Genomic DNA, 16,402 nt, shown 5'->3' on the forward strand with positions numbered 1-16,402 from the left:
TTTGCTTTTCAGTAGCAGTTATGAGGGAACAGTCAGTGAGGTCACCCCAGAGCTGTGGTCTCCACCAGAAACCATGGCTCTATCCTAACTGTTGGAGAGGAAATGGAAGAAAACTGTTGGCCGATTTTGGCAAACTTACCATCCCGAGTCACCACGCTCAGCTGTAGCCCCATGTTGTGCTGTGGGGTCACGACCCACAGATTGCTAGTGGCTGTGATGTCAAATTCCAGCCAGCCTTCTTCTGAGGCCCACACCACGCGGGTGTCCAACAAAAATAGGTCAGAGTCTCTGAAAGAAAGAAAAGATGGTGTGGTGAGTCGCGTGCTGCCCTCTCGGCCCATCCTCTCTGTCCTGCCTTGGCGTTAGGATGAAAACACCAACGTTGGGTTATGTGCACACAGGAGGAGCCATGCACAGTGCCCTACTGCAGCTCTGGCTCGCGTGACACACCAGACACATGCATGGCATGATCTGGAGAGGAACACATGCTAGGGAGCTTCACAGAAATGAGTTTTCTCCCCAAAATACGTAGATCTCTCAACTTCATCAAAGGTTTTGCTATGGCTGTTCAGGCCAAGTCTTTCTTGGAAATAAGGAAGGGAGGGCAGGAGGAAGAAAGTAAGTCATATTGTTGCTTACTTTATGGTAAACGAACTCTAAAAAAAGAGCAAGGAGGGGCGTGAGGGAAAGGATTGGGAAAATATTAAAATCAGGATTCATATGAGCAAAAAAAAAAAAAAAAAGGTTGTGCTTTGTTCATTTTTCTCTTTTGTAAAATGAGGACCCGACAATCTTCATATGTTAGTTCCTGTGAAATAAGGAGAATCGAGAGGCCACATCAAATCTGTGAGTAATCATCAGTTCCTTGCTTTTAATTACGGCCTTTGAGCAGTCCATGCTGAGTGTGGGCTCCTTTCTTGTGTGGACGGTGTAGCTGTGGGTGGATGTTGAGTGATTTTAAAGTTCATCCCGGTGCAGCTGTGAGCCATGGCTGGGCTTCTTGTAGGAAAACCTGGAATCCATTCTTTCCACTGGGCTCCAAAAGGAGTAGTTTTATGTATGTATGTATTTCTTATAGTTTTCAACTAACATAACCCTGGGAGTTGTGGGAAGATGGATGAAGGTTTCTTCCCACTCGTGCAACACTTCGTGATAGAGCGGTGTTAGGGGATGGTCCCCTTCGTGTGTTTCAAAGACACTCTGAATCTGAGCTGACATCCCAGGGTCACGGGCATGAAATGGCCAGGCACTCCCAGGACAGGGAAGGGCACCATTTTGGCCATGGAAAGATTGAAATCCTCGGGTACCATCTTTTACAGGATAGAAAAATTACTAGCTCCCTGCATCATTAGGATGAGCACTGCAATGCAAACACCGTATGTTGAAATTGGTTACAAAGCGCTCTTGTGCACTTCGTTCTCCTACCAACAATCCTGAGAGATGGTTGAGGATCACGGTCCCCACGGGACGGCGGGGGCATCGGACTCGTCCTTGAGGTTATAGCCGTGCAACTAAGATCAAAAGCTGGTAAATGCAAGAGCTAGCTAGCGAAAAGCAGCAAGCACGTCCAGTTTTCGGTACTATGTCCCTGCTGTTCGAGATTGTTAAGAAAGGCCAACCCGTGGCAAGGGAGTACAATTTCTCTCTGCCCCATAAAATCTTCGTGAGGCCAGTGAGATGTTGGGAGTCAAAAGTCCTAGATTTCTGAGGGGAAACAATTTTTCCTGTTTACGTGGCTTAGAGTTAGAAGGAAACTCTACCGTCATCTTTTCCAAGCTTAAAACAGTAGGTACAGCTAAAAGGAGTTTACTCAGCTGCCGACCAGAGTCTGCGGGGGGCCACATGCAGGCCTGCCATCTTTAAAGCACTCCCCGACGTGCATGTGTCATACCTCCTGTTGACAAATTACCCCCCAGGCCCTAGGTAACTGTGAGCAGGGAGACAGGGGGTGTTCATAGAAAACAGCAAGAGCGGACTGCAAGTCCAAAGCTTTGAAGTGAAGATATAAAAAGACATAAATTCTCTTCTGGAAGGTTGGAGAAGACCCTCATCCAGGAAAAACACAGACATGACGAACAGCACTGTGGGAAAAGGAGCCCTGGTCCCCTGGCAGGGCAGGCACGTCCTTCTGGCACCCTCTAGAATGAGAGTCCAGGGCGCCAAGCTGCCCCTGAGTGAAGGGGGTCACTCGTCGCTGTTTACAGAGCTTAGGTGACGCACCTGTGCACCTGGCAGACAATTCTTAAAGACTTGGCACGAGGATGCAGAAAACTACAGTCTGAGATAGGAAGGCGGCGGAGCTGGTACAAAGAGCTAGAATGAACTTTTATTTGGAAAAAGTAGGGTCTATGAAGAAGGAAACGGGAGTCATTACAGGAGACAGTGTGTGGTGGGGTGGAAGTCCATCGTCCCACAAAGGAGAGAAAGCAGAGAGAAGGAGAAAAGGGCACGGATCGAAGGGGAAAAGACGAACCCCAAGTTAATCTTGGGATAAAGGCGGAAGGCTCTGAGGGGAGGAGGATTAGCAATTGGGAGGTGGAAGGGATGCAAGCCACAAGGCGAGTGGGGACCCGTAGATGCGAGCGGCCTGGCTTACTCTCCTGCCTGCTCCTGAGTCACGCTGGGTCCCTGGGCACCTGTGCTGCTTCTCCACCTCCGTCCCTGGCCGGGCAATGGTGAGCATGCTGGTCCTCACTGCTCAGGGGCCAGGGGGAAACACACAGGCAATCAGATAGCTGAGCCTGGAAAGACAAAAAAACTGGCTCACCAGCAGTGAGGCAGCCTCAAATTTTGATGCTCATGACATCATCTAGGAGGCTCGGGTCCATGGACGGAAGGAGAGGCAGGGCATGCACTTAAAACAAATGGACTAAATGGAAGAGAAGCAACAAGAGTTACTGTGTGCTTCCAACATGCGGGATGCCCCAAGAGCCTCGCCTTTATTCCTTGGGGTCCGCAGAGAGCCAGATCCTCTCCCCGTCTCTCTTCTACAGCTGAGGGCATGGAGCCCACAGAGCTTAGGTGTGTGACCAGAACGTAAAGTCAGAGCCCACGCTCTTAGCCACCACATATCTAAAAAGCAGAGTCCAGAAAGGCCCAGGGCACAGGTTGAAAATACTGAATGAGGGCTCAGAAGGAGGTAAGGGATCAAATCTACTGCACATAGATGCCAACATCAGCTGGATACAGAACCATGTTAAGATACTCAGAGCTTGCGGCAGCCCCGGTGGCTCAGTGGTTTAGCGCCACCTTTGGCCCAGGGCGTGATCCTGGAGACCTGGGATCGAGTCCCGCGTCGGGCTCCCTGCATGGAGCCTGCTTCTCCCTCTGCCTCTGTCTCTCATGAATAAATAAATAAAATCTTAAAAAAAAAAAAAAAGATACTCAGAGCTGGCACATGATCAGAAATCACGAGCAGGTTCTCCTATCCAGGCCAGGGTAGGAAGGGGCGAAAGATGGCTGCCACCTGCTGTTGGAACTCCAGTGACCTTCCCAGTCTTGCTCTACTCCTCCTCTCCTGCAGAAGGCTCCCCCATCTAGACTGAGAACACTACCGACATGCATTCACAGCCAGGGTGAAGAACTTAAAAAAAAAAAAAAATTACAGCTTTAAGGAGCAGCCTCTTTGGCTCAGCCTCAACGCTCCCAATAACACAGGTATTTAGGAAACACTATTTATGGCAAGTCACTGAAATGGGGTGGGGCCAGCTGATACCTATTTACTTGGCATCAATGACCTGCAGCCCGCCCAGTCTCCTGTGCAAGTGTAGCCTCCAACAGGATGCGTCTGATTTTGCCAGGTGAAAAACACAGGGATTCCCTTCTAAATCTGACTCCAGCAGACTCAAGGCCTGTTGTTCTTTCTAAAACATGTGTTACCAATGGATAAAGAACCCTAGGGTTTGGCCAAAGTGACCACCATGACTGGATTACTTGGATCTTCCTCTTGGGATGACTGACGTGCTCAAGTTCATGTATCATGAAAGAAAATTCTGAAACAAGACAGAGAATTCTGAAACAATTTACTGGCTGTTTCGTTCTCTACCAACTCACAGAACCCCATGTTTCATGATGAATATGCATTCTATCTTCGAGGATACAGCAATTTTATTTTCGGTGTTAGCCCACTTGAGGTCATTAGATCTTCCTGGGAAAATTAAGTTCTTAACAATTAATAAGCCTAACAAGGGATGTCTGGAAAATCTAGAAATTTCTAGAAAATTTTACAAAGTCACCCTGAGGCTAGAATTGACTGACTAGCAAGTCACTCATAGTAAGACTTGTAGAACTAGTGTTTTGTTGTCAAGGTCACCCTACCTGGTCTCTCCTTTTTTTTTTTTTTTTTTTTTTTTACCTGGTCTCTCCTAATACAAGCTCCCAAAGCCCCCGCCCTTGCAGACGATACTGCATCAGGCTGAGAGGTAGAAAGCAGCATGGCAAACACAGTGGGTCCTTTTTCTTTTCACCCTCGAAGAAGAGCAGGAGGTATCCGAGCTCCTAGTGGGTGGCTTTAGTCTTTCCTGACAAATGGCACCCATTAAGGTCACACTGCCCTAGACAAAGTGCCACTCTGCTTACTACTGTTTTACTAGAAAGAAATGTCCTTGATCAAGTGAAATTTATATGCTTGAAGCAAACAGATTTATGAGATGTTTGATAAGGTGAGCCTGTTGTCTTCTTCCTTTATTTCTTTACAACATCCCTTTGCAGTACGGCTGGACTTCACGGTAAACTAAGATATGAAACAGCTCTCATCAAGTGATGGACCTGCTTTATGCAATGAGGCAAACTTAAATTTCAAAAAGAACGGAAGCCAAAAGCCAACCATTTTAGAAAATTAGATAGTAAATAAAGCAAGCGGTTTTACTTTCTTCTTATGTAATATATCATATACAGAGGATTATAAGTTTAAACTTTTACCACTAAAAGGAGGAAAGAATAGGATATTTGAAAATAGAGCACTACAAATCACGGTAAACTGCTACACACTCATGGATTTGAGTAATAAGAGTGAATGCACATTATTATTATATAATTAAGCTCTCACTGATGCTATGCCTCTCAGTATCAACCAATATTCACCTCAAGGACTAGCAGGGTATAAAGAGATGGTTTAAATATCAAAAACACCTTAACTCTGTATGAGTTAAGATTTCATCTTCAACATACGGATACAAATCCGTTTGCTGACACAGTATTAACCTAGCGAGCCCTTACTTGGTGTTTACTACATGGATGCTTTTCCATATGCTAAGTCCTCACAACCACCATAAGAGGTAAATACTATTAATGCCATCACAGGCTTACAGAGAGGGAACCTGAGGCACAAGGGGGTTAAGTAGCTTGCTCCTAGTCACAGAGCCAGTAAGTACAGAATGGGGATTTGAATCCAGGTAACTTGGCTCTAGTGTTGCACATCCTTTAATCATCACAGCAGTTGTTCTCAAGTTCAGCCTGTGTTGGAGTCACCTGGAAGGCCTGTTAGCACAAAGAGCTTCTGGGGTGGGGCCTGAGAATTTGCATTTCTAAGGTACCCAGGTGATGCTGCTGCTGCTGGCCTGGGCACCACACTGTGAGAGTCTGACCTACAGCAGAGTCCTGCTCCTTTAAATATGACTAGTATCATCCTCATCTGGTTTTTAGACTTAAGGTTCAAAGCTAAGTGCTCTCAAGATTTCTTGCTCCTCTCCCTAAAACAGTACAAAGCAAACAAACGCAGAACACTTCGCAAGTAAATGTTTGATTGTCTTATGCATTGGCCCTACCCTCAGGGAGTTATCAAGTTAGACTAATCATCAGAATCACAAGTAAGATCAAGTCCAAAGTAGCAGTATTATTAGAAATTCTGCTTCTCTGTGTCCAAGGCAGAGAGGGAGGGTGGAGGGTGGAAAGCAGATTATTTTTTACGAATTCAATGGCAACCTAACCTGACCTCCTTGGCCACAGAAACAAAACAATGTCCTCCTTCACGGGGATATACACTCCAACACGCCCTAGTGATCAAGCACACATTGAATGAGACGTCCTGCTACCTTTTAAACATGTTACGTGCAAATGTTATGTTTTCATCACCAGTCCTACATTTCCATATCCTGTATGATACAGGGAAACAAAACAAGAAAAAAGGTGTTCATTTGGGATTTTTTTTTTTTCCATTTGGGATTAAAAAAAAAAAAAAAAGATGTCTCAAAAGATAATCTTAGCCTCCACCATAGCCGGCCTCCCACAAGGCTGGACATCCTGGAAAGAAGACGCATGTCTTCCTTCTGGGGCAATCTGTTTCTGGGGATGAACACTACAGAAGGCATAGTTTCCAGAAACAAAGACTGATCTTTTCTTTTCTTCTCTTCCATGTTTACCAAGTGTTAGGTAAACAGTCCCCAAACAACTGCTTCTCTTGCCCACTGCACCTGATTCTCCCTTTCTCTCAAATGGAGCATTCTTTTGAGTGTACGTACCTCTTTATGATAACCTTAATTCCTCCCTGTAATATGCTCTTCTACACCACGGCTCTGCAAAGAACAGAACTTGGATAGGCTAAGGAATAAGGTTTGGTTGAATTTTTTGTTTTGATTTCAGGTGGATCACTCTAGGTATAATAGGACTTGACTAAAAAGACAAAACTAGTTACATAACCTGAGGTGTTGTATTATCCCCTTTTCGGGGGCAAAGCAACAAATACTGAAAAGCTCATTGCTTGCCTGAGGCCCACACTGAGTGTGCCAGAGATTATCAAATAAGCAAGTAAGATTTCAGGAGTCCCTGAGGATCACACTTGTGAAAGCCAGACACAGAAAGAGAAACAGGTGTGGCTGGGCACAGCGATAAAAGGCTTTGATTTCGCTCTGCCCCAACCACAATAAGGTTCTCCCATCCTCGCTTTCTCAAATTTGCCCTTCTCTTAAAAAAAAAAAAAAAGTCTCAGGTATCTCACTTATACCTCAGTTGAAGATAAAGGTTCATGTCACTTCACTTTGGCCAGCAGCACTGAAAATCCAGTAGCACTCTAGAGCAATCGATCTGTAAGAAATGCTCTTCTAAGGAAATTACTCTCCCAGATCTTGGAACTGGACTGACTGCCCGGTTCAGGTCTTGTTTCCCAAACTACACTATTTGGTTAATGAATCACACATATCAACATTTGTGGGGATTCATTACAAAGATTTCAAAATAAAAATAATAAAAATATTATGTTTCAGAGACATATGCTTCTGGTTATGATGTATCAAACTAACACTCCCACTGAGGACAAGTGAAAAAATAAACTTGTTTGTAGTCATCTTAAAGCAACTAAGACAGTCAACACTTGATGGGTCAAGATCACAGGGAGAAGAAAAATACATGGAGGTGAGCCCTACATTTGTATTGTTTTTGTGTTGCCTTTTCATTTCAGTAGATTTGATCATTCCTGGCATGATGCATGGGTATCAAACAGAAAGGAGCAGAAGCCTACGGCTTGGAGCAACATCACTGGCAGGGACAAAAACTGGAGCTTTGGGAAGTTTGGACCTGGAGGGCTAAGGTCCCAGGGGAAAGGGGCTGCATAAAAGTGAGCTCATACAAGTTTGGTTTCACCTCCTATAGAACTTTGGCTCTTCGAGTCCTGGCTGCCTTCAACTCCAACATTTCCATTTGAGAGATCTGCCAAATATGAGGCTGTGAATGCATGGAGTAGGAAGCTGAGAAAACAAGCAGAAAGAAACTGCTTAAAGGACAAAAAGCTAAGCAGAGTTTTTGGCAGTTTCTCAATGCTGGAAGTTAAAAATTAGAGTGCAGAGGCCACCAAGGAAGAGGAGCTCTGGTAAACATCCTAGACCTTCAGCTGAGACCCCTAGAGGGCTAAACTCTAGGAGAAATGAAAAAACCAGAAACAGATCATTCTTAACACATCCTTAACTACCCTTAAATACCTGAAAAGAATGAGAGATCACCCTGTATTTTGTGTGCCTCCCAGAAGACAATGAAATCAACTCTAGAAAGAGATAACAGCATTTATAAATATTTTCCATAGATAATGGCCAGAACTGAATTAAAAAAATGATCAGTCATGCCAAGAAATAAAGTCAAATGAGGAAAAATCAAGGGAACAAATAGATAATGGGAACAGACCCACAGGTGATCCTGAATAATAGAGTTATCAGATATGATCTCTGAATCTAGCTTTATGTAAAAAGGATAATAAACCACAAGTTGGGCTTGTTCCATGAATGCGAGGTTGGTTTAACAACTGGAAATAGTTTAATGTAGTATATCACATTAACACTTAGGGGAAAAGATGAGAAATTTTTTAAAATAAAATTCCACACCAATTTCTAATATTAAAAAATTTAACTAGAAATAGAGAACTTCTTTATTCTAATAAAGAATACCTATAAAAATATTATATATAAATATATTACATGCAAATTCATTCAAGGATTTCTAATCTGAGACAGAAATCTGACTCAAATTCAAAATTGTACTGCATGTCCAGTCAGTACAATAAAACAAGAAAAATGGAGAAAAAAAATGTAAGAATTACAAAAGAAGAAATAAAACTGATATTTATAGATGACATGATTATATTTATAGAAATTCCAAAATTTTGCACAAAAAATTATTAGAATGACTGTGAATTTGCAAGGTCGCTGGATATAAGATCAATATACAAAAATCAATTGTATTTCTTTGTGAGCAGAAACAATTAGACACTGATGTTTTTAAAAGCTAATAATATTATTTACAATAGCATAAAAATCATCAAAACCAGGAATATTCTAATGATCTATAAATCAGAATCATCTAATAAGAATATTTAAGACACAAAAAAATCATAAAATATTACTAAGAAAAGTGAAAGAAAGCCTAGGCAAATACCACATTCTTAGATTGGAACATTCAATATTAGTAAGAGTCAATTCTTCCAAAATTGATCTCTAGATTTAATGGAATTCCAATTAGAACTGGAATTTCCAGCAAGTTTCTTTATAGAAATTAAAATGCTCATTTTACAATTTATGTGGGAATGCAAAAGGCCATAACTAGCTAACAGAGTCTCAAAATTTAAAGAATCTATATACAGTTATCAAGCCTTCTTATGAAACTAAGAAAACGAAGAGTATAGATTGGTGCAAGAAAAAGACAACCAATGGAACAGAATAAAGGTCTTAGAACCAGACTCACACATACATGGTCACCTGATTTATAACAAAGATGCTACTGAAGTGCATGGAAAAAGAATAGTATTTCCAATAAATGATACTAGGGCAATTATTTATTTCTATTCTTACACAACTAGGCTATCTAATCTACTTTACTAGTTCATTTAGAATCTCAAATATCTACTACTCCAGCTAGCTCATTCTGCTGAGCTAAAAACTTACATATTTCACTGCCTCTTGGGCATCCACTCATGTCTCAAACATGTCCAAACCTGAACTCATCCTCATTGCCCTTCCCTCACTTATTCCTGTGTTCTCTATCTCTGTGAATGGTTCAGAGGAGCATTATCCAACTAAAAATTCTGGAAAAATGTGTTTTTGCCCTCTAACAGTGATTTTCTCTCTTGAAACAATTACATTCTATCTGTAAAATATGTAAATGGCGAACTTGGTGAAAAATTTAGTTTAAGCAATAATTCTGTCTGGGATTATTCCCAGGGACTGTACTAGCACAGCATCTGGGTGGCCTAAGGAAATCTTTCTCAGTTTCAAAATCCATTTCTAATGCTCAGTTCTCTTGATTCAAACATTCATTTTTCACACCCTAAGCCTAATGAAGTTAGGATGAAACATGAACTAAAAGAAAAAAAAATACAAAGAAGAAAGAAAAAACTTTGCCTGTTTGGAAACAGAGGAGTAGGTTGTGATATTGCTTACACCAGGACACACTGAATTTTAAATTTTGGAATTAATTCTTCCTCCACATGTCTTCCAAAGACTGCAGCATGATAGAACACAGAAAAGTTATATGCACAGAAGACAGACTATCACTTCCAGCAATGTAATTTCTAAAACATAGTAGTATATGGGATTTCAAAGCTAGCAGAAACAAGTGGGCAAATTCAAGTACAAAATAGGGCCATCATAAAAACAAAACAAAACAAAACAAAAACCCAAAATAGGGCCATCTTTCAGACACTGAAAACATTTCTGGCTGGTTTTCAAGAGATGCTATTTGACTTTAACTTCTAATTATATGAAATTCAATTAAGAACCGTAAAAGAATGTCTTTAACCAAATAAGTGTAGATGAAAATGATATTTTTGAAAGGCCCCAAAACTGCACTATTAATCTACAGGTGCTATAAAATTAACGATCCAGTGCCTAGGTGGCTTGATCATTTTAAGCATCTGCCTTCAGCTCAGGTTATGATCCCACGGTCACACTCTCTGCCTTGTGTGGAGTCTGCTTCTCCCTCTGCCTCTGCCCGTCTCCCTTGTTCATGCTCTCTCTCAAATAAATATTTAAAAAAAAATATAATTAAAGATCATGAGTACACTTTCTGAAAAGCAACAGACTACAACCACAAATATAGAAGGTCAAAGGTATTCAGAGCAGCCTTTACACTACAAGCATGAAGACAGCTTAGTGTGTATGAGATGTGGGAGAATGAGGTAAAGTCAATGGACTTTATGGGTAACACTCAGAATAAGTACAAATACTTTTGTATAGAATTATTCTAGTCTTTTTTCTTCTCCATACCTTTCCCCTAGAAAAGCTGCTAACAGTTTTATGGTTTCTCAGTAGGTCAACAAACATTTCTGAAGAAAAGCCTGGAAAGTCAAAGAACCAGGGCCTGAACTCTAGCAGACACATCTGCACCCCCAACAGAGCCATCTCACTGAACACCCACACAGAAACATCTTTAGGATGTTTGCATCAAAGCTAACCAGATGGAGATGAAGGGCATGCCCTAAGGGGATTGCTTACCTCTTTCTGGCACTTCACCTTTATCTTGGGACTGTCCCTTTGTCATCAGGGTGACTTGGGAAACAGCAGACAACAATGCAGGCCTAATTTGGACTTGGCAAAATTCTTATGTGCCACGTTTCATTCTCTAAAAGGTAACATGCCTGCCCTGCTTATCTGATGGGGGTCAGTGGTTAAATCCTAGTGAGGGAATATGTGAAAAGGCTCTTTCCAAACTCTAAGTGCTATGCAAATGCCAATTTTTACCAGCGTCATCATAAAAACATAATGATTTATAACACCAGATATTAACACCCTTTGCTGCTCTGATTTTACTGTATGTGCTGTTGGGTTGCTGATCCAATTCTGCTCTATGGGTTGCTCCAGATCTTTTTAGGACTTAGATTCTATCTCAAAGCTTATTCTCAGGTATTGAATAAAGTATCAAATGTTTCCCTGTTCTTACTCAAAGCACCATCTATTCAAGTAGTCACTTTTTTGAACTTACCTGTTCCAGTGATTTCTTATCAGTAAGAGGAATATGTTTCTGCACAATTCATAGCAATGGCCTATCTTCCAAGAATCTTTTCTGACCCTCCCCTGGGTTAGGCTTCTTAGCTGCCTTTTATATCAAGAGGCCCAACACATAACTTCTTTTGCCTTAGCTGGAGGTACAATTCAGCACTGAAAAACCTGCCTTTTTTGTAGTTTTCTTTTTCAAGGAGGCCAACTATTTTGCAAAACAAACATTTGTTAAATTAAGTGAATCCATCAAATACTACAAATTTCACTTACACACAGATTAGACAAATAAGTTTCTTCACAAGCTTGGCGGATCATTTTTAGCCAGGAAACCCCAAGACGGTACAGATGGGGAGATCAAACCTTCCCCAGAAGGAGCCCTGCAGTTAAATCTGGAGGCCTCTGGAAGAACATCAGGAGACAGCAGGAGACCTGGGCTCCTAGCCCACCGATAAGAAAAGAAAATCTCCTGTTGGTCAACCTGAAGCCTTTCAAAAGCATGAGAATTTCCCAATTCTCCCATATATCCCCTTTCCTATGCACAAAAGTTAAACACATCCGATCGCCAAATACTCCCATCCTAGAAGGCAGAGAAATTACAACTCTGCTTTGACAGAGTCATCAAAGGTTGGGACTGTTTGGGATTTTGTTTTCCAAACTCACTGCTGGCCCGGAGAAAGTATGACACCACCATCTTAAGCACAAGGCAGCTGTTCGTTTTTGGCTGGAGTTCAATATAAACCTTGCAAATGGTCTGCTAGCTCTATTTTTTAAATAATAATAATTTTGAAAAATCCCATAGTTACACAAAAATCCCAATCTAGTGTTTTCACTATAAAGCCTTTCCTGCAGAACAGAGAAAACCATGGATTCCAAACAAATGTCTGAGCCAGGAAGGTACTGGTAGGTTACTTCTGCCAGATAAATGCAGTGGACATATAATTAGGCAGACTGACAATCAATGGCTTAAAGCAGGCCCAAAGAATCACCACTGAGTATCAATTCTTTCTGAAATATCAAAAGACAAAAATCTACCAACAAATAATTTGTTATTTCAAAAGAGGCCCTTGACAGTTAAGTCACTGATGATACTTTTATTTAGGGGTGAAAATCAGACATCAGAAAACCTTGCCTTCATTCTGAAATTCTAGTCTGTTATAGATACCAATGTGGCTGTATTTTACTTATAACTATCCCAACAAAGAACTCACATACAATGCTCAGTGCGTATATTCAACACCACAATGTGCCCCCAAAGCCTGGCACATGTTTTCCCTTTCCTGTTTCCCTCATGACACACTCGAATATGCACAAGGGCCACATGTTGGTAGTGCTTTCAAAATAAACCTTTTATGGGGCCAGTTTACATTCATTATTATTTTAGCGTGCGTATTTGTGGCAGAGCCACACATAGATCCGTAAGTCCAGGAGAAACTGAAGTCATTCCTAAACCTTTGGACATTCTTGGGAAGTCAACAGATTTCCAAGCCCAAAAGCAAGAATCTTGACTTGGTGTGTGAAACCAAAGCTGGCAAATCCCTTACAGAGATTGTAAATGTGGGGTTCCCTCCATCTCTGTACTCTCTCCCTTTGTTGTCTGCCTATTTACCGTATAATTGCCAGGCTGTCCCATCATGTGCTGTGTTCTCCATCCCGGGCACTACGTATGCAGCGGTGCTGACCTTTGCATCAGGCCCACCAATTCTCAAGAACTAACTGACTGACCCCCAAATACTAAGCACAAGTCAAGATCACTGGCTTGCTTTCTATGTGCTACAGGATTGGATCAGCTGCTGTAATATTTCTTCCCTTGGCCCTTCTAATCCTCCAGAAATCACTCCATGTTAGTTTTTCTTTATTGGTAGGCAGCCCCAGGAATATTAGCTGTTGAAATTCTTTCATAAAAATCGTCTAGCCTCATTTCAAAAAACAAGAATATTCCAGACATGGGGTGGGAGGGAGCAAATAGTCTATTGTTCCTTTGTATCCAAATGAGAAGAGATACATTCGAGATACACACCCATACACACACTCAAAGATAGCTCACATATATGTATTAGATGCAAACACACAGCTTTCCACTAACTTGAGTGAGTATCACTTATAAGCATCCTTACATGACTTTCATGTATGAATTGATTTTAGCCACCCTCACCCGTCGAAGCACGGTGGGCAATGTTTTAACCCCAATAAGGCATATGTTCTCTGATCACAAAGGATGCTTAGTAAATACCGTCCATTGGCTTGCTTAGGAAAAGACAACTATTTGGAAAAAAAATCTTCTTGCTGGCTAAACACTACCATTCAGAATGCATTCCTCATCATGCTTGTGTGCTGCCCCTGAACTCCAAATCACCTTCCACAGACATACTCGGGGTTAGATGATGGCAGGGTGAGAAATGGGGGCCAGCCCCACCCGTATGGGTGCCTTGAGCCTTCATACCTGTGCTGATGCTCCTGCAAGACTTGATAAATGCTGATAAGAAAAGTTTGGTTTTTAAAACTCCCCACAACACAGTCCTTGTAGATTCGGAATTCTGCAGCCGTCACCGCCTCACCCTCAGGAATCTGGGATAAGTTGAACTTGAACTCTTTGTGGTGTCGCTGGCCAGGGGAGAACTCCTTCTCGTACTCCACTATAAGATTAAACAAGAGAGAGTGACAACTATTGTTACTTGACTAGGTGCCACAGGCTCACCTCAAGAAAGCTCCCCCGTTTTCATTCAGAAGTGGATCACCAGTTAGCAATGGCTTGGGAGCGGGATGTGTGGGTGGGTGGGTGGGTGGGTGAGTGGTCCCATGAACCAACAGTGGCTGGGCTGTCAGGCTGAGATTCAAATCCTTCATCTTACCCAAGGAGTAAGTAAAATTCTTAGATTTTATTTGGTTTCAATACTTTACATACTTGGTTGAAGTACGTTGCAGGAAAGCAAGTTATTTAAACTCTTGCCTTCGGGTTTCCTCACCTACGAAGGCAGGAGTGAACTGGGCTTCCCGAGGAAGTTGTGAGAATGAAGAGAATGGCGAATAAAAACGTCCCTGGTGATCCTGGTCCCGGTCACCCCCTCCCAGCCCCCTTTCTTTCCTGTTGCCTGGCCCCCTCAGGTTGGGTCACCTCCTGCCATCAACAGTTGGCACCACTGAGGGTAGGTGTGAGCTGACCTTTGGGAAGAGGGGTCCTAGGGTGGTAGGGGAGTGAGCAGCGCCTTTGGCCTCAACCTGAAGCTCAGCGGAAAGTTTCACTGGGGAGGGGGTGGTTAGGGTAAAGCTTCAGAAAAAATCCAGCTAGAACTCAAGAGCACTGCCCCACCTTCTCCCGGAGCAGAGGGGGAGCTGCAGGGCTCTGAGGCTAGGGCCCCTCCACTCAAGCTGCACACAGAACTCAGGTGTGAGGACACGGGTGTGGAAGCAAATTACCAACAGCATACCTTGCTATTTTCTCTAATGCTTTTTTTTTTTTTTTAAGATTTTTTGTTTATTTATTCATGAGAGACAGAGAGAGAGGCAGAGATACAGGCAGAGGGAGAAGCAGGCTCCTCACAGGGAGCCCGATGCGGGACTTCATCCCAGGACCCCGGGATCATGACCTGAGCCAAAGGCAGGCGCTCAACCCACTGAGCCACCCAGGTGCCCCTCTAATGCTTTTCTAAAAACTGGGGAAGAATGGAGTCTGGAATCTTTTTTTTTTTTTTTAATGAAATCTTTCCCCTGCATGAAGACAATCTATAGAAAACTTCAACCACTGATGATCACTCTTCAGAGTCAGCGAGTCAGCTTCCACTGAATCTATATAAAGTCCTCTGTGAGAGAAGTGGTATCGACCTCAGATGCTTCACTCCTAATCACTGTAAAAGAGAAAAAGGACTGCTCTGCTTCCCACCGTAAATCCTTGACTCTTTTCTCCAGGCATTGGAAACACTTCTGGCCTACTGTTCCTGTTAGGTGGTTTTTTTTTTTTTTTTTTTTTTTTTTTTTTTATGGCAAGTGCAGTGAAATCGCATGAGCAAATTACTCCTTTATGGCAGAGTTCTCCCCAGGGTTGTGGGTAAGGGGGGAAAAATCAAATTATTTGCCACCTCCAACTGCCCATTTTCTCCCACATGTGTTATTCTCCATGATCACCAGAGAAAAACTTCAGAGATTTAGCTTCTTTAACAAAAAGAAAGGAGAAAGAAAGAAAGAAAGAAAGAAAGAAAGAAAGAAAGAAAGAAGAGAAAAAAATGTCAATGACTCTTTATAAGAACCTAAGGCCTCAATGGCATTTGCAGAAGCTAAGGAACTTTAAGCCATCTATAGGTAGGAGGTTTTAAATAAAGAATTTCTGAAACTGCCATAGGACTAAGCTAAAATCTTTTAGAGTCAAGTTATCTCTTTCTTTCCGGGGGAATGAAGTGGTAAAAAGAAAAAAAAAAAAAAGCTTTGGATTGTGTAAGAGAGCTTGATATAAATTAAAAAAAAAAAAATAAATAAAAGGTCTAGCCAGAAAATAAAGCACGGTTCAGTCCCAAAAAGAGAACAGGTTTTCAAATTAGTGGCTAAGCATGAAAAGCAATCTTGTGGGTGAGTTCACTGAAGGACACCCATACATGAGGGTGTATCGCTTTTCCCTAAAACTGATCTGCCTTTTAAGTGTGATATGTTATCATCAGTGGTTAAAAAGTGAATCAAATCTGATTTCCCAAAGAGACTTTCTAAAAAACAGTCATGTAGCTTTTCTATAGGGCCCTCTGGGTGCTTAAATTTTAATATCAGTAAATAAAAATATATTGTTAAGATTCATTTGAAAAGGGATCCCTGGGTGGCGCAGCGGTTTGGCGCCTGCCTTTGGCCCAGGGCGCGATCCTGGAGACCCGGGATCGAATCCCACGTCGGGCTCCCGGTGCATGGAGCCTGCTTCTCCCTCTGCCTATGTCTCTGCCTCTCTCTCTCTCTCTCTGTGTGTGTGACTATCATAAATAAATAAAATAAATTTAAAAAAAAAAAAAAAAAGA

At 42.1% G+C, this 16,402-nt stretch overlaps 1 protein-coding gene across 1 annotated transcript in view; it reads right to left on the reverse strand.

Moving 5' to 3' along the window:
• Positions 1-16,402, reverse strand: part of BMP6 (bone morphogenetic protein 6) — a 150,967-nt gene that overhangs the window by 14,302 nt on the left and 120,263 nt on the right. The window contains exons 2-3 of the mRNA XM_072729164.1: positions 13,855-14,047; positions 140-288 (exon numbers count right to left, since the gene is read on the reverse strand). Coding sequence (XP_072585265.1) covers positions 140-288; positions 13,855-14,047 — 342 coding nt within the window. The remainder of the gene's footprint in view (positions 1-139; positions 289-13,854; positions 14,048-16,402) is intronic.

Source organism: Vulpes vulpes, chromosome 12, assembly GCF_048418805.1.
Source record: "Vulpes vulpes isolate BD-2025 chromosome 12, VulVul3, whole genome shotgun sequence".
Classification (NCBI taxonomy): Eukaryota; Metazoa; Chordata; class Mammalia; order Carnivora; family Canidae; genus Vulpes; species Vulpes vulpes.